Source organism: Salmo salar, chromosome 23 (genome assembly GCF_965601325.2).
Source record: "Salmo salar chromosome 23, fSalSal1, whole genome shotgun sequence".
Classification (NCBI taxonomy): Eukaryota; Metazoa; Chordata; class Actinopteri; order Salmoniformes; family Salmonidae; genus Salmo; species Salmo salar.
This window is the reverse complement of record NC_138313.1, coordinates 46,877,383-46,898,190: the sequence shown is the minus strand read 5'-3', so window position 1 is coordinate 46,898,190 and position 20,808 is coordinate 46,877,383. Positions and strand designations below refer to the sequence as shown.

At 42.6% G+C, this 20,808-nt stretch overlaps 1 protein-coding gene across 1 annotated transcript in view; it reads right to left on the bottom strand.

Moving 5' to 3' along the window:
- Positions 1-5,858: 5,858 nt before the first annotated feature.
- The window catches only part of LOC106591811 (uncharacterized), a 38,036-nt gene continuing 23,086 nt past the window's right edge, over positions 5,859-20,808 (bottom strand). Inside the window, exons 26-43 of the mRNA XM_082968186.1 lie at positions 15,099-20,794; positions 14,745-14,919; positions 14,291-14,538; positions 13,706-13,889; positions 13,016-13,229; positions 12,219-12,394; positions 11,108-11,177; positions 10,826-10,926; positions 10,660-10,691; positions 10,211-10,388; positions 9,835-9,939; positions 9,562-9,602; positions 8,621-8,743; positions 8,128-8,232; positions 7,577-7,705; positions 6,917-6,956; positions 6,577-6,700; positions 5,859-6,274 (exon numbers count right to left, since the gene is read on the bottom strand). Of these exons, the coding sequence (XP_082824312.1) occupies positions 6,064-6,274; positions 6,577-6,700; positions 6,917-6,956; positions 7,577-7,705; positions 8,128-8,232; positions 8,621-8,743; positions 9,562-9,602; positions 9,835-9,939; positions 10,211-10,388; positions 10,660-10,691; positions 10,826-10,926; positions 11,108-11,177; positions 12,219-12,394; positions 13,016-13,229; positions 13,706-13,889; positions 14,291-14,538; positions 14,745-14,919; positions 15,099-20,794 (7,952 nt within the window). The 3' untranslated portion in view covers positions 5,859-6,063. The remainder of the gene's footprint in view (positions 6,275-6,576; positions 6,701-6,916; positions 6,957-7,576; positions 7,706-8,127; positions 8,233-8,620; positions 8,744-9,561; positions 9,603-9,834; positions 9,940-10,210; positions 10,389-10,659; positions 10,692-10,825; positions 10,927-11,107; positions 11,178-12,218; positions 12,395-13,015; positions 13,230-13,705; positions 13,890-14,290; positions 14,539-14,744; positions 14,920-15,098; positions 20,795-20,808) is intronic.

Here is a 20,808-nt window from a genome sequence, read left to right as displayed (position 1 = left end):
TGTCCGGTTTTTGAAATAGCTTTTCAGCAAAAGCACATTTTGCAATATTCTGAGTAGATAGCTCGCCATCACAGGCTAGCTATTTTGACACCCACCAAGTTTGGCACTCACCAAACTCAGATTTACTATAAGAAAAATTGGATTACCTTTGCTGTTCTTCGTCAGAATGCACTCCCAGGACTTCTACTTCAATATCAAATGTTGGTTTGGTTCAAAATAATCCATAGTTATGTTCAAATATCCTCTGTTTTGTTTGTGCGTTCAAGACACTATCCGAACGGTAACGAAGGGTGACACGCCGGCGCATATCGTGACAAAAAAATTCTAAATATTCCATTACCGTACTTCGAAGCATGTCAAACGCTGTTTAAAATGAATTTTTATGCGATTTTTCTCGTAAAAAAGCAATAATATTCCGACAAGAAAACCCTGTTTTCGTTCAAAGACTAAAAATCTAAAATGGACTCTTCTCGTGCACGCGCGCCCCAGTCTCATTGTTCTCAGATCGACCACTTACCAAATGAGCTACTGTTTTTCAGCAATGGGCTGCAAAGTCATCATTCAACGTTCTGCCGCCTTCTGAGAGCCTATTGGAGCCGTAGGAAGTGCCATGTTACAGCAGAGATCCTCAGTTTTCAATAAAGAGAGTGTAGAAGGCCAAGAAATGGTCAGAGAGGGCACTTCCTGTTTGGAATCTTCTCAGGTTTTTGCCTGCCATATGAGTTCTGTTATACTCACAGGCAACATTCAAACAGTTTTAGAAACTTTAGGGTGTTTTCTATCCAAATCAAACAATTATATGCATATTCTAGTTTCTGGGCAGTAGTAATAACCAGATTAAATCGGGTACGTTTTTTATCCGGCCTTGCAAATACTGCCCTCTACCCTAGAGAGGTTAAACTTTGGATGTCCAGGTGTCTGCCTGTGTTCCACAGTTTGCATTACAATCTCAAACACTACATAGCATAGGGGAAGCATATTTTACGACCGCTATAAAACAGCCGACTTCCCGCTCTCCCCCTCTACGAGAGAGAGCAAACTGTAGAGCGGACCCACTTTAACCTGATCATTCAGATCATCACAGGAGAGTTAAAACCTCTTACATCTACACGTTCCGCTAGTGGAACACCGCTCCAATATCCAATGATAGGGCGTGGCGCGAAATACAAACTCCTCGAAAATCCGAAAACTTCAATTTTTCAAACATATGACTATTTTACACCATTTTAAAGACAAGACTCTCCTTTATCTAACCACACTGTCCGATTTCAAAAAGGCTTTACAACGAAAGCAAAACATTAGATTATGTCAGGAGAGTACCCAACCAGAAATAATCATACACCGATTTTTCAAGCTAGCATATAATGTCACATAAACCCAAACCACAGCTAAATGCAGCACTAACCTTTCATGATCTTCATCAGATGACACTCCTAGGACATTATGTTATACAATACATGCATGTTTTGTTCAATCAAGTTCATATTTATATCAAAAACCAGCTTTTTACATTAGCATGTGACGTTCAGAACTAGCATTCCCACCGAACACTTCCGGTGAATTTACTAAATTACTCACGATAAACGTTCACAAAAAACATAACAATTATTTTAATAATTATAGATACAGAACTCCTTTATGCAATCTCGGTGTCCGATTTTAACCTCTTACATCTAGACGTTCCGCTAGCGGAACACCTGCTCCAATATCCAATGATGGGTGTGGCGCGAAATACAAACTCCTCTAAAATCCGAAAACTTCCATTTTTCAAACATATGACTATTTTACACCATTTTAAAGACAAGACTCTCCTTTATCTAACCACACTGTCCGATTTCAAAAAGGCTTTACAACGAAAGCAAAACATTAGATTATGTCAGGAGAGTACCCAACCAGAAATAATCAGACACCCATTTTTCAAGCTAGCATATAATGTCACATAAACCCAAACCACAGCTAAATGCAGCACTAACCTTTGATGATCTTCATCAGATGACACTCCTAGGACATTATGTTATACAATACATGCATGTTTTGTTCAATCAAGTTCATATTTATATCAAAAAACAGCTTTTTACATTAGCATGTGACATTCAGAACTAGCATTCCCACCGAACACTTCCGGTGAATTTACTAAATTACTCACGATTAATGTTCACAAAAAACATAACAATTATTTTAAGAATTATAGATACAGAACTCTTTTATGCAATCGCGGTGTCCGATTTTAAAATAGCTTTTCGGTGAAAGCACATTTTGCAATATTCTGAGTAGATAGCCCGGCCATCACAGGCTAGCTATTTTGACACACACCAAGTTTGTTACTCACCAAACTCAGATTTACTATAAGAAATATTGGATTACCTTTGCTGTTCTTCGTCAGAATGCACTCCCAGGACTTCTACTTCAACAACAAATGTTGGTTTGGTTCCAAATAATCCATAGTTATATCCAAATAGCGGCGTTTTGTTCGTGCGTTCAAGACACTATCCGAAGGGTAACGAAGGGTGATGCGCCGGCGCGTTTCGTGACAAAAAAATTCAAAATATTCCATTACCGTACTTCGAAGCATGTCAAATGCTGTTTAAAATCAATTTTTATGCGATTTTTCTCGGAAAATAGCGATAATATTCCGACCAGGAGTCGTTGTTTTCGTTCAAAGACTGAAAAAGTAAAATGGACTCTTCATGTGCATGCGCGCACCCGTCTCATTGTTCTCAGATCGACCACTATCCAAATGCGCTACTGTTTTTCAGCCAGAGACTGCAGAGTCATCATTCAACGTTCTGGCGCCTTCTGAGATCCTATGGGAGCCTTAGAAAGTGTCACGTTACAGCAGAGATCCTCTGTTTTGGATAGAGATGACAAAGAATGCCAAGAAATGGTCAGACAGGGTACTTCCTGTACAGAATCTTCTCAGGTTTTGGCCTGCCATTTGAGTTCTGTTATACTCACAGACACCATTCAAACAGTTTTAGAAACTTTGGAGTGTTTTCTATCCAAAGCTACTAATTGTATGCATATTCTAGTTTCTGGGCAGGAGTAATAACCAGATTAAATCGGGTACGTTTTTTATCCGGCCGTGAAAATACTGCCCCCTATCCATAACAAGTTAAACAGCAGCCACCCTTTGCCTTGATGAGAGCTTTGCACACTCTTGGCATTCTCATAACCAGCTTCACCTGGAATGCTTTTCCAACACTCTTGAAAGAGTTCCCACATATGTTGAGCACTTGTTGGCTGCTTTCCTTTCACTCTGTGGCCCAACTCATCCCAAACCATCTCAAATGGGTTTAGGTCGGGTGATTGTGGAGGCCAGGTCATCTGATGCAGCACTCCATCACTCTCCTTCTTGGTCAAATAGCCCTTACACAGCCTGGAGGTGTGTTGGAACATTGTCCTGTTGAAAAACAAATGATGTTCCCACTAAGCGCCAACCAGATGGGATGGAGTATTGCTGCATAATGCTGATGTAGCCGTGCTGCTTAAGTGTGTCTTGAATTCTAAATAAAACACTGACAGTGTCACCAGCAAAGCACCCCCACGCCATCACAACTCCTGTTCCATGCTTCACGGTGGGAACCACACTTGTGGAGAGCATCCATTCACCTACTCTGCATCTCACAAAGACACACCAGTTGGAACCAAAAATCTCAAATTTGGACTCATCAGACCAAAGGACAGATTTCCACCAGTCTAATACCCATTGCTTGTGTTTCTTGGCCCAATCAAGTCTCTTTTTCTTATTGGTGTCCTTTAGTAGTGGTTTCTTTGCAGCAATTCGACGACGAAGGCCTGATTCACGCAGTCTCCTCTGAACAGTTGATGTGGAGATGTGTCTGTTACTTGAACTCTGTGAAGCATTTATTTGGGCTGCAATTTTTGAGGCTGGAAACTCTAATTAACGTATCCCAGAGGCAACTCTGGGTCTTCCTTTCCTGTGGCGGTCCTCATGAGAGCCAGTTTCATCATTGCACTTGATGGTTTTTGTGACTGCACTTGAAGATACCTTCAAAGTTCTTGAAATTTTCCGAATTGGCTGACCTTCATGTCTCAAAGAAATGTTGGACTGCCATTTCGCTTTGCTTATTTGAGCTGTTCTTGACATAATATGGGACTTAGTCTTTCACAAAATTGGGCTATCTTCTGTGTACCACCCCTACCTTGTCAAAACACAATTGATTGGCTCAAACGCATTAAGAAGGAAAGAAATTCCACAAATTGACTTTTAACAAGGCACACCTGTTAATTGAACACATTCCAGGTGACTACCTCATGAAGCTGGTTGAGAGAATGCCAAGAGTGTGCCAAGAGTGTGCCAAGATGTCATCAATACAAACGGTGGCTACTTTGAAGAATCTCAAATCTCAAATATATTTTGATTTGTTTAACACTTTTTTCGTTACTACATGATTCCATATGATATTTCATAGTTGAAAATAGTAAAAAAATAAAGAAAAACCCTTGAATGAGAAGGTGTTTCAGAACATTTGACTGGTACTGTACATCAAACGGTGTCAAATTTGTAAGTTGAAAACACTATGTTAAAAGCACTGTTTGTATGTATGGGGGTCCCTAACATTGCCAAAATACTTAATGGGCTTGTCAACAGTAACTAGGGATGGTGTGTTTCTTTGGAACAATCAGGTCCATATTAGCATTGTTTCCACACTCACATTGTGAAGGTGTTGCAGGATCCCTCACAGTACGCCCCAAAAACAAGCCGGGAACTAGACAAAAACATCCAGGGGACCATGACTGAACGTTCTAAAATTGTCCCTGGGGATATCTCCGGAACAAACCGGGAACTAGACATAACCGTGACACTGTCCTTTATGTGATGATATCGTGATGTTAATTTTTGTTTGCACGGTGAACCCTAACCTCATGTAAACATAGTACTACTTTAGTGCTGTATGATAAAACATGAAACAACAACTATATATTTCTGTATTATAATGTCAGGGATGACTCTCTAACTGCCATCCACCAAAGCTCTAAAGCCTTGTTTACACTGCAGGTCTTAATGCTCAGATCAGTTTTGTTTTTCAAATCTGTTTAGGAATACTGACTGTCCAAACAGTTACAAGTGACCAAATCACCTTTATGTGTGTATTCAGACAGCAGTCATTTGCTGACATGGCTATGCTAGTTGTCTTAGTAATGTGTGAGCAGTGGTGTAGGCTGATTGGTGGTGGCGCTCATGCTTCCTATCACTCAGAAGTTAAGTAGCAAGCTAAGGTGACAATAATGCCTGCCATGGACATTTCCTAGTTGTTTAGAATGTTCAGAATCATAGTGGAAGAACACGTTTAAAGCCTCAAAGGACAAGATTATCCAACTTTCAAAACAAGTCGGTTTTTGCGAGCCACAGCAGTCAACTAGCTAGCTACGTAGCCACAGCAGTCAACTAGCTAGCTAGGTAGCTGTTTAGCTAGCCACAGCAGTCAACTAGCTAGCTAGGTAGTTGTTTAGCTTTCTAGCATATTCACTCATTTGTTTGTACCAAACGTTCTTGTTAAACTGTCATCATAGAAGCTAGCAAGCAAAATGCCAAATAACAGTCTAAAAACCACCTGAGGTCAAATTGAGCAAGATTTGACCGTTCCGACACAAGTCGCATGACCTACCAAGGTGGTTTGAAATGTGGCTGGAAATATCTGCTTCCATGTGCTTTTTGACTGTTCAAACTGTTGGAAAATATACAGATTCTAATCGGATATGCAACATTTTTTGGAGGAGAATCACTTCAAACTGCCAGCGTGAAGAAGGCTAAAGAGGGTACACAGCTTAATAAAACAAAGCTTTCCAAAACGAGGTGCATGCACTTCTACAATAAAACAAACAACAGACATAACTATTTGAAGGTTGCATTTTAATAAGATAAGTAAGCACAAGTTTCTACATTTCTTCGTTTTAAATATCATTTAATCTACATGTTATATATAAACCAAGCGATTAGATAAATAACAGCCATGTGAAGCAGGGTAGCAGGGGGTTCCTTAGTAAGCAGCGAGTGGATTGGTGCTGGACTAGTCCCATCTGGATTAGTACGGATCCCATTTAGACCAGCGTGTTGCTGCGTGTCTTGCGGGCAGGCACCCTAATGGCTTTGTGGCAGTCGCTGTGTCTGCAGCTACATTCCTCCACGTGTAGGTAGGTGTAGGGCACCACATCTCCATTCAGACACTGTAGGTCCACCGTACGGTTACTGGACCGGGACTCCTGGCAACACGCACACGAGTGGTCCAGAGACGCAGCCATCGCAGAGTACCTTGAGGACGGGAGTGAAAAAAAAGAGAGGTGTTCACAGAGATTAAGAGATCATCTACTCCCCAAGAGACAAAGGCACCTCAAAAAATGACATGTTTCACAAAACACAAATACATATGGGGGTTTGTCCCAGAGACAGATTAAACCTAGTCCTGGAATAAGAACCATGTTCAATGGAGATTCATTTAAAATGATTTTCAGTCCATCACTCTGCTTAAACTGGATACTGGAAACACCCCCATGGTGTTGTGGCTGTTATGAGGCTCCACTTGGTTGTGATATTAGCATTGTTTCCACACTCACTTGGTGAAGGTGTTGCAGGATCCCTCACAGTACGGCATCTCCACCTCCTCAATAGACTGGCAGCTCATGTGGTTGATGAAACTCTTCATGGATCCTTTCTTACAGGCCTTGTCCTTCTCCACACCTGGTATTGGAGGGAGACACAACATTAAACATGATCTGTCTGGAAAGACCATGAAAAAGAGCTGCACCTGTTTGAGTTCACTGACTACAAGGTGGCTCTCCTTCTCAATCATTATCAATTATGAATATCAGTGGTTTTATGATGCATGAATCTGATCACATTCCAATCCTAATATGAAATTGTTAACAGCTTTGAATATTTCATTTTCATACTTACAAATTCTACAGCAGCCGTTTGCAGCGGTCTGAATTGAACCCTGTGGTGAAAAAAAGTTTCAATGTTTTCTTTACATAATACATTTCATATTAGGATAAGTGAAGAAATGTTTCTGTCAAATGAAAACTGGTATAGTGTGTGTACTGTACTGTCGATCTGATGAAAATGATTGTGGATCGAAACATTGTCAATAAGGTTGGTAATCGAGAGCATTTGCAGTGAGCAGGCGTTTCTGTTCTGGTTATGTTGAGTACTGGATTGTACTCACAGGCTGGCCTTTCTGTTCTGGTTATGTTGTGTACTGTACTCACAGGCTGGCCTTTCTGTTCTTGTTGTGTTGAGTACTGGACTGTACTCACAGGCTGGCCTTCCTGTTCTTGTAATGTTGTGTACTGCACTCACAGGCTGGCCTTCCTGTTCTTGTTATGTTGAGTACTGTACTCACAGGCTGGCCTTTCTGTTCTTGTTATGTTGTGTCCTGTACTCACAGGCTGGCCTTTCTGTTCTTGTTATGTTGTGTACTGTACTCACAGGCTGGCCTTTCTGTTCTTGTTATGTTGTGTACTGTACTCACAGGCTGGCCTTTCTGTTCTTGTTATGTTGTGTACTGTACTCACAGGCTGGCCTTTCTGTTCTTGTTATGTTGTGTACTGTACTCACAGGCTGGCAGTTGGCCTCCTGGAAGGGTGGGCAATGGATGTTGGAGCTCTGGGTCAGATAACTATCACCATTTTTCACACAGCTGTACTGCTGGCACTTATCACCAGGAGCTGACCATGTATCTCCATGCTGGGCACACACACACACACACACACACACACACACACACACACACACACACACACACACACACACACACACACACACACACACACACACACACACACGTTTGACATTAAATGTTTGTCATTTAGCAGACGCTCTTATCCAAAACGTTTTACATTAGTGCATTTGTCTTAAGATAGCTAAGTGAGACAACAACATATAACACTCGTAGGGGGTGGGGCGGACTGGGATTTATTTAACAAGCTCTTTAAAGATGTAGGGTGTCAGAGGTTTTAGGAAGATGGGCAGGCACTCCGCTGTCCTCATATTATGGGGAAGCTTGTTCCACACACACACACCCACAAACAATATAGACATTTATCAGAGAACTACTTACTACTTCTTAGTTAATCTGTGATAATTAAACTGACAGAAACGATACCTACCTTCAACAACTGCTTGGTCCCATTGATCTGGAGGACACAGTGGGTCTGAACACATTTACCACAGCAGTCATCTGAAGAATAGCCTGGCTCCTGGTACTCATATCCCTGCAGGAGAAGAGGAACACATGAGTGACTTGCTACAACACCTAAAAATAATGATAACGATAATAATAATACATGGTATTAAAGTGTGAATACAACCGATTGCCTTCCCAGTAGACTCAATAGAAGAGAATAACTCAAGAACAGATGTCTCACCGCCCGGATGGCTCACCACCAATTGAGAATTATTTTTAAATCAAGGACTAGGCTTAATCTGTCGGCAGTTCTGAATCAGACAAGGTTTACTTACTTACTTAATCTGGGTCTAGGAAACCAGCCGATTAAAGTATAAAAACGTGTTGACTGAATAAATTTATGCTACTCAATGGTATTTCATCTTTTGGTAAATATTTGAAATTTGAGCAGACACGGCAGCTATACCAGTTCTTACCTTTTCACAATCTTCGTCACATTGCATGAATCCACAGTCAATTTGGTAATGACCAGACTTGGGGTCCACTTTGTTGGTGCAGGTGCACTCCTGGCACTCTGATCCTGGTACTTTAGAATTAGGCTAGAAGAACAAGTAAGTCATCATATTTTACACATTACTTCAGGGGAACCAGACAAGGATACCCACTGTCTCTAACACAGGGGAACCAGGATACCCACTGTCTCTAACACAGGGGAACCAGGTTACCCACTGGCTCTAACACAGGGGAACCAGGATACCTACTGTCTCTAACACAGGGGAACCAGGTTACCCACTGTCTCTAACACAGGGGAACCAGGATACCCACTGTCTCTGACACAGGGAAACCAGGATACCCACTGTCTCTAACACAGGGGAACCAGGATTCCCACTGTCTCTGACACAGGGGAGCCAGGATACCCACTGTCTCTAACACAGGGGAACCAGGATACCCACTGTCTCTGACACAGGGGGAATAGGATACCCACTGTCTCTAACACAGGGGAACCAGGATACCCACTGTCTCTAACACAGGGGAACCATGATACTCACTGTCTCTGACACAGGGGGAAAAGGATACCCACTGTCTCTAACACAGGGGAACCAGGATACCCACTATCTCTGACACAGGGGGACCAGGATACCCACTTTCTCTAACACAGGGGAACAAAGATATCCACTGGCTGTAGCACATGGAAACCAGGATACCCACTCGTTCCGACAAAGGGGAACAAGGATATCCACTCTCTCTGACACATTGGAACAAGGAAACCCACTCTCTCCAACACTATTTGACATGAACCCTTATAGAATATGAGATTTAATGTACATGTACTGCAATATATTAAAACAAGTATATCTAGAGTGTTTATTTATGTAATGAACATTTCAGATGAGAGAGCAGAATAGTTTGTCATTACCAGGTATTCAATGCCTTTGTGAAGACAAACTCTTTTAGGCTCTGGAAGAGACAAGAGACACAAAAAACCAATTGAGAGAGAGACACAGACAACCAATCCATGGGACTGTCTAAAATAACTGGTATTATCTCAGCCATACAAACACAGCAATACAAGATAGTCTAGATATAGGTAAAGAGACCATACCACATGTAGATAGTCTAGATAGTCTAGATATAGGTAAAGTGACCATACCACATGTAGATAGTCTAAATATAGGTAAAGAGACCATACCACATGTGTGCTCTGGACAGCATTTTCCCTCAGGGACTGAAACCACTGGCACGAACCCAATAGGACAGTTCATGTTGGTAGGTGGGCAAGTGCTGCTGTCACAACCTAGGAGGGGAAACAATAACAGAGTATGGACATCATAATATGAGCTGATTCATGTCTTCACTATGTGGGTGTTTTCAACACGACTGAGCTGAGCCCAGCTGTACGGCACTGGCCTGGTTACACATCCACCATAGTTCCTGGGACCGTGCTGGAAAGAACAATGTGAAAAGAACATATCCAAGCCAGCACAGTACGGTTCAGGTCGGCACAATACTGTTGAAATAGATCTGATTATAATATGTAAGGTAAAAAAGTGTTGGGAGATCCTTACGGCAGACGAGGCTGGAGCAGCATGGATCCGATGGATCGGTTTGGTTGACATATACAAAGCCTGGCCCAGTGCATATCTCTACTGGTGGTTTGGAGCAGACCTTGGGTTTACAGGTCACAGTCTTGGTGGACTCCAAACAAACGCAATCCTGGCACTTGTACTCAAACCTCTCGTTGAACTGTGATGAGATACAACAAGAAAGGAGTGTGATTCTATCAATGGGTTTGGTCAAATGTAGTGCACTAAATAGGGCATAGGGGGCTAAATATAGGGCATAGAGGGGGCCATTTTGGTTTCAGATAATGTGGTTAATGCTGTGTGGACGCTGTAAGTAGGTCCTCATAGAAACCTCTGGCATCATCCATGACAGAGCCAGTGAACTAGATAACAGGCTATATTAATTAGTAAAATAAAATAACGATGAATCAAAACCAAAAGGCCTAACTTACCTCTCGCGGAACACCTTCAGGGTCAATGCATCCTTCAAAAACACAAACACGACAATTTAGTAGAACTTTCATAGACCTGAAACATCCTTGAAAAGGCTAAGTCCTATCCATCTTCCCTGTATCATCCACATGAAATGGACCAATGGCCGTAACTGGGAACACTCACCACACTTATCAACACAGATCCCTGAGTCCTTGTTGAAGAGTTTCATCCCATCAGGACAGAAGCAGCCTTCTGTGGTGAAGTTCATCCTAGACTCGTCTGGACTGTACAACACAACATTACAGTAACAACTCCTATTTCCTATCTACAGCAACTCTATCTTTAACTGTAGGTAGGTCTTTTCTCTCTGTCTTATTTGACAGTCATAACGTTGTCTACCTCAGTTAACATAAAACATGAAAGCAAGGATTATTTTGCACTACCACTCTCTAAATAGAAACCTACTTATCATCACAGGTTGGCTGTTCGGCAGGACCGCAGGGCTTGTAGACTTTGTCAGCTGGGCAGTCGCTGGCTGTTGAAGAAAGATACAACTCAGTCTATAGTGACACCCGAACCCCCTGTCTCAGTCTCCAGTATATATACTGCAATAGTCTATGTGCCAGGGGGATAGGGTCAGTCTGTCCTATCTGGTATAACTATCCTGTCTCCTCTGGTGTCCTGTGTTATCTTAAGTGTGCTACTAATTCTTCTCTCTCTCTCTCTCTACCTTCACAGAGGACCTGAGCCCAAGCACTGACGACTCCTGGCTGTGCCTGTCCCCAGTCAACCTGGTCGTAATGCTGATCCAATTTCTGCTGTTGTGACTGCAGCTATGGAACCCTGTCCTGTTCACCGGATGTGCTTGTCCCGGACCTGCTGTTTCGACCCTCTCTCTCTCTCTCTCTCTCTCTCTCTCTCTCTCTCTCTCTCTCTCTCTCTCTACCGAACCTGCTGTTGAACGATCTGGCCTTAATGGCCATGTACTCTTATAATCTCCACCCAGCACAACCAGAAGAGGACTGGCCACCCCTCAGATTCTGGTTTCTCTCTAGGTTTCTTCCTAGGTTCCTGCCTTTCTAGGGAGTTTTTCAAAGCCACTGTTGCTTCTACATCTGAATCGCCTGCTGTTTGGGGTTTTAGGCTGGGTTTCTGTATTAGCACTTTGTGACAACTGCTGATGTAAAAAGTGTTATCACCATTGAAAAATGTTCTGACTAATTATTTACAATCACTTGATTGTTGGACTGAAGCCCCATACTATATTACACATTACAAAGGGGAACCAGACAAGGATGTCCACTATCTCCATAATTTATCACCTCAAATACAAAAATGCACTAATCTAATATTTACAAATAGAAACCCCCTCCTCTATTGTGTGGTCATCTATAACACATACTAAGTTGTGTTAGTATAGTATTGTTCCTGGTCTCATCAACACAGTTCCTGGTTCCTGGTCATCTACACAGTATTTCTTATCTCTTCAATGGTGGACTTATTTATCTATCCTTATTAGGTGAGTTCTATTTAACATGGTGAGTCTGGATTTTTACAACGACTACAGTAAGCCTACCACATAGGGCGGTGTGGTTTCTCCAGTAGATGCATACTCCAAACTGGGCACAGGCAGCAGCGTATGTCTGCAGACTGGTGCACTCCACCGCTGGGTTGGACACGTGGCAGCTGTCATAGACACAGCCCTTGAAGAAGTTGTCAGGTGAGACAAATGGATGACAGGCTGCAAAAATGCTGTGGATTGAAAACCAGAGATGAAGGTATATGAGAAACAGACCTTCCAAATACACTGTAAGAATCATATATGTTTCTGTCATACACAAAACCACACTTCTGTGTATAGTTTAGGGGTAAAGAGCTATATTTGTGCATGTGAGATTTTAGTCTGTGATAAGTTAGATTGTTGATTGTTACAACAGGACTTCTAACTTTACTCAAACTCCTGACAGACTGTTTAATGGAGTAGCTGGCCACTCCTGACAGACTGTTCAATGGAGTAGCTGGCCACTCCTGACAGACTGTTCAATGAAGTAGCTGGCCACTCCTGACAGACTGTTTAATGGAGTAGCTGGCCACTCCTGACAGACTGTTTAATGGAGTATCTGGCCACTCCTGACAGACTGTTCAATGAAGTAGCTGGCCACTCCTGACAGACTGTTTAATGGAGTAGATGATTACATTCCCACACATTCCAGGCATTTGGGTAATTTACATGTGATCACCCTAAGCAGGACATTTTATTAGAGAACTTGTACAGTGCTTTTAGGAAGGTTGACCTTTCCTTCAGGAGATCACAGTTCTTTAGGAATGTTTACCTTTCCTTCAGGAGATCACAGTGCCTTTAGGAATGTTTACCTGTCCTTTAGGAGATCACAGACAGAGGAGTCTGGCTTGCATGGCTTCTGTGTGGGTTCAGGGAGAGGAGAGTTGGTGGGGATTCCAGGTGGCACATGGCAGTCAGGCTGGTAAAGGTCCTTGGCTGGCCAGTAGTCTGCCATCACAGCACAGTTCTCCACCAGCTGACCTCCAGGCAACATGCAGTCATCAGCCTGGTTGTTGCTACATGTTCCTGAAAGAGATGCATACAGTTCAGGTTCAAGTCGTTTATTTTGCCATTTGCAGCTATTAAAAGTAATACATACACTTGAAATCTTTGTTGGAGCTTTCTCACATTTAGTACAGCACATACAGTAAAAATATCAGACACAGACATCAGACAGGAAAGCCCAAACCATTGTTTGCTAGCCTGGTCCCTGATCAGTTTGTGTTGTCTTGCCAAACCCTGTGGTTCGATATCTGACAACAACCATAGGCTTTTGGTAAAAAAATAACCCAAACAGATCTGGGACCAGGCTAGTTGTTCACCTCCAACCTTGGATAAATGATTTCCATCAATTCAAAGACCGCTCCATTAGGCTTTCTCACACCTTGCTCAGAATACCAAGTGACCGTTCTCTGTTTAAGTTAAGTGATTCACAATAATCTCTCAGCTCTGCACACGATACATAGTTTGAGGACAACAAATGAATGAAACTAAGTCCTTACCACAATGACCCTGTGTATTGTTGCCAAAGTGTTGCCAAGGAAGGTTGACGCTGAAGCCAGTGACACCAAAGGTAACTACCACCTGGAGTTGTGCTATCTCCAAGACCATGTTGATACCAGAGTTCATCACCTTCACACCGTGCCGTGTGAAGGGTAGTCTCAGGGAAACTCCATCAATAAGAGCCTGAAAGACAGATGGCAGGGAGAGAGGGATGAAAGAGAGACGGACAGATGGGGGGATAGAAAAGGATAGGAAAAAGGGATGGAAGAGAGAGAGAGATCAATCCATCTTCAGGATCTCTTAAAGAAAGGCAAGGTGACTTACTAATATCATGACATTACAGGTTGAATTAAGTTGATCGAGAACATCAAACTCATATTTTGTATCAATGAAAGCTGCGGATGTTGAGAACTAATGCACAATTCAGTTCAGAGAATGAAATAATGGAAAATAATTGTCTTTCGTTTTCAAATTTTCAAAGAAATCATTTTTCAGTCCTTCAGGCCCCAAATCCAGCCATTCAACGTATATATGGTTTTAATTGCTTATATTGATTTCTGAGCCAGTTTATCCACCGAAGTTACCTCCAACTGAGCAGCTCCAATGAGGTTGTGATTCTTCAGTGTTATAACTGTTGAGCGGTAGGACACGATGATGGCTCGAGGACAAGACACATCCTCGGTGGGATCACAGTTTACATTGTCGATGTAGATCTTAAAGTGGTGACGTGGCCACATCTCCTCCATCAGCACATAGGTACAGTTCCCTTGGAAGCTGTAGAAGAGCCCGTCGAAGGTGATATAATGGGGGTCTCCCCAACCCTCACAGACGCCTGTCATGAAAATATACACTGTTATAAAGCAGACAGACATTACGATCCTCTGTCAATTTTTTTTTTAATGAAGTAATATTTATATTGAGTATTATTCCAAATGTTAGTGATAAGGACGGGTATGTTATTAGTTACAGAAACTGAACATGGCCATCTACCTTCCTGACCAGGTCAGAGGAGAAGAAGAAGAAGCTTTCACAACTCACAATCACACACGTAGTGTTGGCAGCAGTAGAACTCATCCCACTGTAGCACTGGTTTCTTGCCATTAGTACATGTGATTGGCTCAGGCTCTGGGCATTCATATGGAATTATCTCAATGGTGTTGTTTTCAATACATCTGGCCAAAGTGCAGTTGCAGAGCCAGAAAGTCTCATTTTGCTGATGTTTCGAGAGAAAGAAAATTACAAGTCATCAGAGATCTTTCACAATACACACAGGAATCAATTGCTAAGTCTCTGATAGGACTTTTCCACCTCATTGACATCAAATGTTGGCTATGTGTTATCGAAGTAAAGGAAGCCCAGTTGATTATGTGATGGTTATATTGAGGTACTTACCACTTTGTCCCACTCAGGACAAGTGATTGGTGGTGGGGTTGGTGTCCCAGTTGTGGTTGGTATTGAACTGACTACACTTCCTGTAATTGGAGGTGTCGGAACAGTTATTGGAGGACCAGTGACAACCGATTCATGGGTTGTTGGTGATATGGATGTCATTGGAGTTGTGGCTTCAGTTGTAGTAGGTGGTTTAGGTGTTGTTGTAGGAGCTTTAGTGGTTGTGGTGTCTGTGACAGGGGTGGTTGTGGTTGGTTTTTCAGTTGTCCTGGGGGTTGTGGTTGATTCTTCTGTTGTCGTTGGGGTTGTGGTTGATTCTTCAGATGTCCTGGGGGTTGTGGTTGATCCTTCTGTTGTCGTTGGGGTTGTGGTTAGAGTTATGGCTTCTGTTGTAGTTGGTGGTTTAGGTGTGGTTGTTGTTGGTGGTATTGGTGTGGTAGTTGTTGGTGGTATTGGTGTGGTTGTTGTTGGTTTTGTTGTTGTTGGTGGTATTGGTGTTGTTGTTGTTGGTGTTGGTGTTGTTGGTGTTGTTGTTGTTATTGGTGTGGTAGTTGTTGGTGGTATTGGTGTTGTTGTTGTTGGTTTTGTTGTTGTTGGTGGTATTGGTGTGGTTGTTGTTGTTGGTGGTACTGGTGTTGTTGTTGTTGTTGTTGGTGGTGGTGGTGGTGGTGGTGTTGGTGTTGGTGTTGTTGTTGGTATTGGTGTTGTTGTTGGTGTTGTTATTGGTGTTGTTGTTGTTGGTGGTACTGGTGTTGTTGTTGTTGGTGGTGGTGGTGGTGTTGGTGTTGTTGTTGGTATTGGTGTTGTCGTTGTTGGTGTTGTTGTTGTTGGTGGTGGTGGTGTTGGTGTTGTTGTCGGTGGAATTGTTGTTGTTGTTGTTGTTGTTGTTGTTGGTGGTATTGGTGTTGGTGTTGTTGGCATTGGTGTGGTTGTTGTTGTTGTTGGTGGTATTGATGTTGTTGTTGTTGGTGGAATTGGTGTCGTTGTTGTTGGTGGTATTGGTGTTGTTGTTGTTGGAATTGGTGTGGTTGTTGATGGTGGTGTTGGTGTGGTTGTTGTTGTCATTGGTGTTGTTGTTGGTGGTGGTGTTGGCTTTGGTGTTGTTGTAGTTGTTGGTGGTATTGGTGTTGTAGTTGTTGGTGGTGTTGGTGTTGTAGTTGTTGGTGGTATTGGTGTGGTTGTTGTTGTTGGTATTGGTGTTGTTGTTGTTGGTGGTATTGGGGTGGTAGTTGTTGGTGGTATTGGGGTGGTAGTTGTTGGTGGTATTGAGGTGGTAGTTGTTGGTGGTAATGGTGTTGTTGTTGGTGGTACTGGTGTTGTTGTTGTTGGTGGTGGTGGTGGTGTTGGTGTTGTTGTTGGTATTGGTGTTGTCGTTGTTGGTGTTGTTGTTGTTGGTGGTGGTGGTGTTGGTGTTGTTGTCGGTGGAATTGTTGTTGTTGTTGTTGTTGTTGTTGTTGGTGGTATTGGTGTTGGTGTTGTTGGCATTGGTGTGGTTGTTGTTGTTGTTGGTGGAATTGGTGTCGTTGTTGTTGGTGGTATTGGTGTTGTTGTTGTTGGAATTGGTGTGGTTGTTGATGGTGGTGTTGGTGTGGTTGTTGTTGTCATTGGTGTTGTTGTTGGTGGTGGTGTTGGCTTTGGTGTTGTTGTAGTTGTTGGTGGTATTGGTGTTGTAGTTGTTGGTGGTGTTGGTGTTGTAGTTGTTGGTGGTATTGGTGTGGTTGTTGTTGTTGGTATTGGTGTTGTTGTTGTTGGTGGTATTGGGGTGGTAGTTGTTGGTGGTATTGAGGTGGTAGTTGTTGGTGGTAATGGTGTTGTTGTTGGTGTTGTTGTTGTTGGTGGTGGTATTGGTGTCGTTGTTGTTGTTGTTGGTGGTATTGGTGTGGTTGTTGGTGGTATTGGTGTTGTTGTTGTTGGTGGTAATGGTGTTGTTGTTGGTGTGGTTGTTGTTGGTGGTAATGGTGTTGTTGTTGTTGGTGGTGGTATTGGTGTTGTTGTTGTTGTTGGTATTGGTGTTGTTGTTGGTGGTATTGGTGTGGTTGTTGTTGTTGGTATTGGTGTTGTTGTTGTTGTTGTTGGTATTGGTGTGGTTGTTGTTGGTGGTATCGGTGTTGTTGTTGTTGGTATTGGTGTGGTTGTTGTTGGTGGTATTGGTGTCGTTGTTGTTGGAGGTATTGGTGTGGTTGTTGTTGGTATTGGTGTAGTTGTTGTTGTTGGTATTGGTGTGGTTGTTGTTGGTATTGGTGTAGTTGTTGTTGTTGGTATTGGTGTTGTTGTTGGTGGTAATGGTGTTGTTGTTGGTGGTTTTGAGGTGGTAGATGTTGGTGGTAATGGTGTGGTTGTTGGTGGTGGTGTTGCTGTTGTTGTTGGTTTTGGTGATGTTGTTGATAAACATTCAACGCAACAGAGGACTCTAATCTTATAGTTCTTGCACTTATATGGTCTCTGAGTCTGTTTATTTTCTTCACATATTAAACCGAAGTCAACATCGCACTCCACAACTTGTCCTGTCGAAGCTACATAGTCCTCTAAGCTCGTATCAGGGTAGTCTGTAGCTACACATTCAATATCCTGTGGATCTTCACACACTTCTTTTCCACTCTGTGTGATATTCCAATACGTTTCCCAGTCACTCTTGTCTTTATCATCATCTTCATCATACCATTCTGACCACTCACAGGTAGGAATACAAGGAGTAGTTGTTGGCTCTGTTGTCTGGGGGGTAGTTGTTGGTGGTATTGGTGTTGTAGTTGTTGGTGGTATTGGTGTTGTTGGTGTTGGTGTTGTTGGTGGTATTGGTGTTGTAGTTGTTGGTGGTATTGGTGTTGTTGGTGTTGTTGTTGTTGTTATTGGTGTGGTTGTTGTTGGTGGTATTGGTGTTGTTGTTGTTGTTGTTGTTGTTATTGGTGTGGTTGTTGGTGGTGGTATTGGTGTGGTTGTTGTTGGTGGTATTGGTGTTGTAGTTGTTGGTGGTATTGGTGTTGTAGTTGTTGGTGGTATTGGTGTTGTTGTTGTTGGTGGTATTGGTGTGGTTGTTGTTGGTGGTATTGGTGTTGTAGTTGTTGGTGGTATTGGTGTTGTAGGTGTTGGTGTTGTTGTTGTTGTTGTTGTTGGTATTGGTGTGGTTGTTGTTGGTGGTATTGGTGTTGTTGTTGTTGTTGTTATTGGTGTGGTTGTTGGTGGTGGTATTGGTGTGGTTGTTGTTGGTGGTATTGGTGTTGTAGTTGTTGGTGGTATTGGTGTTGTAGTTGTTGGTGGTATTGGTGTTGTTGTTGTTGGTGGTATTGGTGTGGTTGTTGTTGGTGGTATTGGTGTTGTAGTTGTTGGTGGTATTGGTGTTGTAGGTGTTGGTGTTGTTGTTGTTGTTGGTATTGGTGTGGTTGTTGTTGGCATTGGTGTTGTTGTTGGTGGTGGTGGTATTGGTGTTCTTGTTGGTGGTGTTGGTGTGGTTGTTGTTGGTTGTGTTGTTGTTGTTGGTGTTGGTGTTGTTGTTGTCGGTGGTGTGGTTGTTGTTGTTGTTGTTGGTGGTATTGGTGTGGTGGTTGTTGTTGGTTGTATTGGTGTTGTTGTTGGTGGTGTTGTTGTTGTTGTTGGTATTGGTGTGGTTGTTGTTGTTGGTATTGGTGTGGTTGTTGTTGTTTGAAATGGTGTTGTTGTTGGTGGTGGTATTGGTGTTGTTGTTGTTGTTGGTGGTATTGGTGTTGTTGTTGGTATTTGTGTTGTTGTTGGTGGTGGTGTTGGTGTGGTTGTTGTTGGTAGTATTGGTGTGGTTGATGTTGGCATTGGTGTGGTGGTTGTTGTTGTTGGTGGTGTTGGTGGTGTTGGTGTGGTTGTTGTTGGTGGTATTGGTGTGGTTGATGTTGGCATTGGTGTGGTGGTTGTTGTTGGTGGTGGTGTTGGTGTTGTTGTTGGTGGTGGTATTGGTGTTGTTGTTGTTGGTGGTATTGGTGTGGTTGTTGTTGGTATTGGTGTTGTTGTTGTTGTTGGTATTTGTGTTGTTGTTGTTGGTATTGGTGTTGTTGTTGGTATTGGTGTGGTTGTTGTTGGTGGTATTGGTGTGGTTGTTGTTGGCATTGGTGTGGTTGTTGTTGTTGTTGGTGGTGTTGGCTTTGGTGTTGTTGTTGTTGGTGGTATTGGTGTGGTTGTTGTTGGTGGTATTGGTGTTGTAGTTGTTGGTGTTGTTGGTGTTGTAGTTGTTGTTGGTGTTGGTGTTGTTGTTGGTGGTATTGGTGTTGTTGTTGTTGGAGGTATTGGTGTGGTTGTTGTTGGTATTGGTGTTGTTGTTGTTGTTGTTGGTATTTGTGTTGTTGTTGTTGGTGGTATTGGTGTTGTTGTTGGTATTGGTGTGGTTGTTGTTGGTGGAATTGGTGTAGTTGTTGTTGTTGGTATTGGTGTTGTTGTTGGTGGCATTGGTGTGGTTGTTGTTGGTGGTTTTGGGGTGGTAGATGTTGGTGGTATTGGTGTTGTTGTTGGTATTGTTGTGGTTGTTGTTGTTGGTATTGGTGTTGTTGTTGGTGGTATTGGTGTGGTTGTTGTTGGTATTGGTGTTGTTGTTGTTGTTGTTGTTGGTATTTGTGTTGTTGTTGTTGGTGGTATTGGTGTTGTTGTTGGTGGTATTGGTGTGGTTGTTGTTGGCATTGGTGTGGTTGTTGTTGTTGTTGGTGGTGTTGGCTTTGGTGTTGTTGTTGTTGGTGGTATTGGTGTAGTTGTTGTTGTTGGTATTGGTGTTGTTGTTGGTGGTAATGTTGTTGTTGTTGGTGGTTTTGAGGTGGTAGATGTTGGTGGTAATGGTGTGGTTGTTGGTGGTGGTGTTGCTGTTGTTGTTGGTTTTGGTGATGTTGTTGATAAACATTCAACGCAACAGAGGACTCTAATCTTATAGTTCTTGCACTTATATGGTCTCTGAGTCTGTTTATTTTCTTCACATATTAAACCGAAGTCAACATCGCACTCCACAACTTGTCCTGTCGAAGCTACATAGTCCTCTAAGCTCATATCAGGGTAGTCTGTAGCTACACATTCAATATCCTGTGGATCTTCACACACTTCTTTTCCACTCTGTGTGATATTCCAATACGTTTCCCAGTCACTCTTGTCTTTATCATCATCTTCATCATACCATTCTGACCACTCACAGGTAGGAATACAAGGAGTAGTTGTTGGCTCTGTTGTCTGGGGGGTAGTTGTTGGTGGTATTGGTGTTGTAGTTGTTGGTGGTATTGGTGTTGTTGGTGTTGGTGTTGTTGTTGGTGTTGTTGTTGTTGGCATTGGTGTTGTTGTTGTTGGTATTGGTGTTGTTGTTGTTGGTGGGGGTGTTGTTGTTGTTGGTGGGGGTGTTGTTGTTGTTGGTATTGGTGTGGTCGTTGTTGGTGGTATTGGTGTTGTTGTTGTTGGTGGCATTGGTGTTGTTGTTTGTGGTGTTGTTGTTGTTGGTGGTGTTGGTGTGGTTGTTGTTGGCATTGGTGTGGTTGTTGTTGTTTGTGGTGTTGGTGTTGTTGGTGGTGGTATTGGTGTGGTTGTTGGTGGTGTTGTTGTTGGTTGTATTGGTGTTGTTGTTGGAGGTTCTGTTGTCAGTGTGGTAGTTGTTGGTGTCCATGGTGTTGTTGATGGTGGTAGTGTTGTTGTTTTATTACATTCCTCAACACACTCCCCGGTCTCTTCATCAAATATAGGTGTTTCTGGAGGGCATTGTGGGTAACAACCTATAAAGAAGACA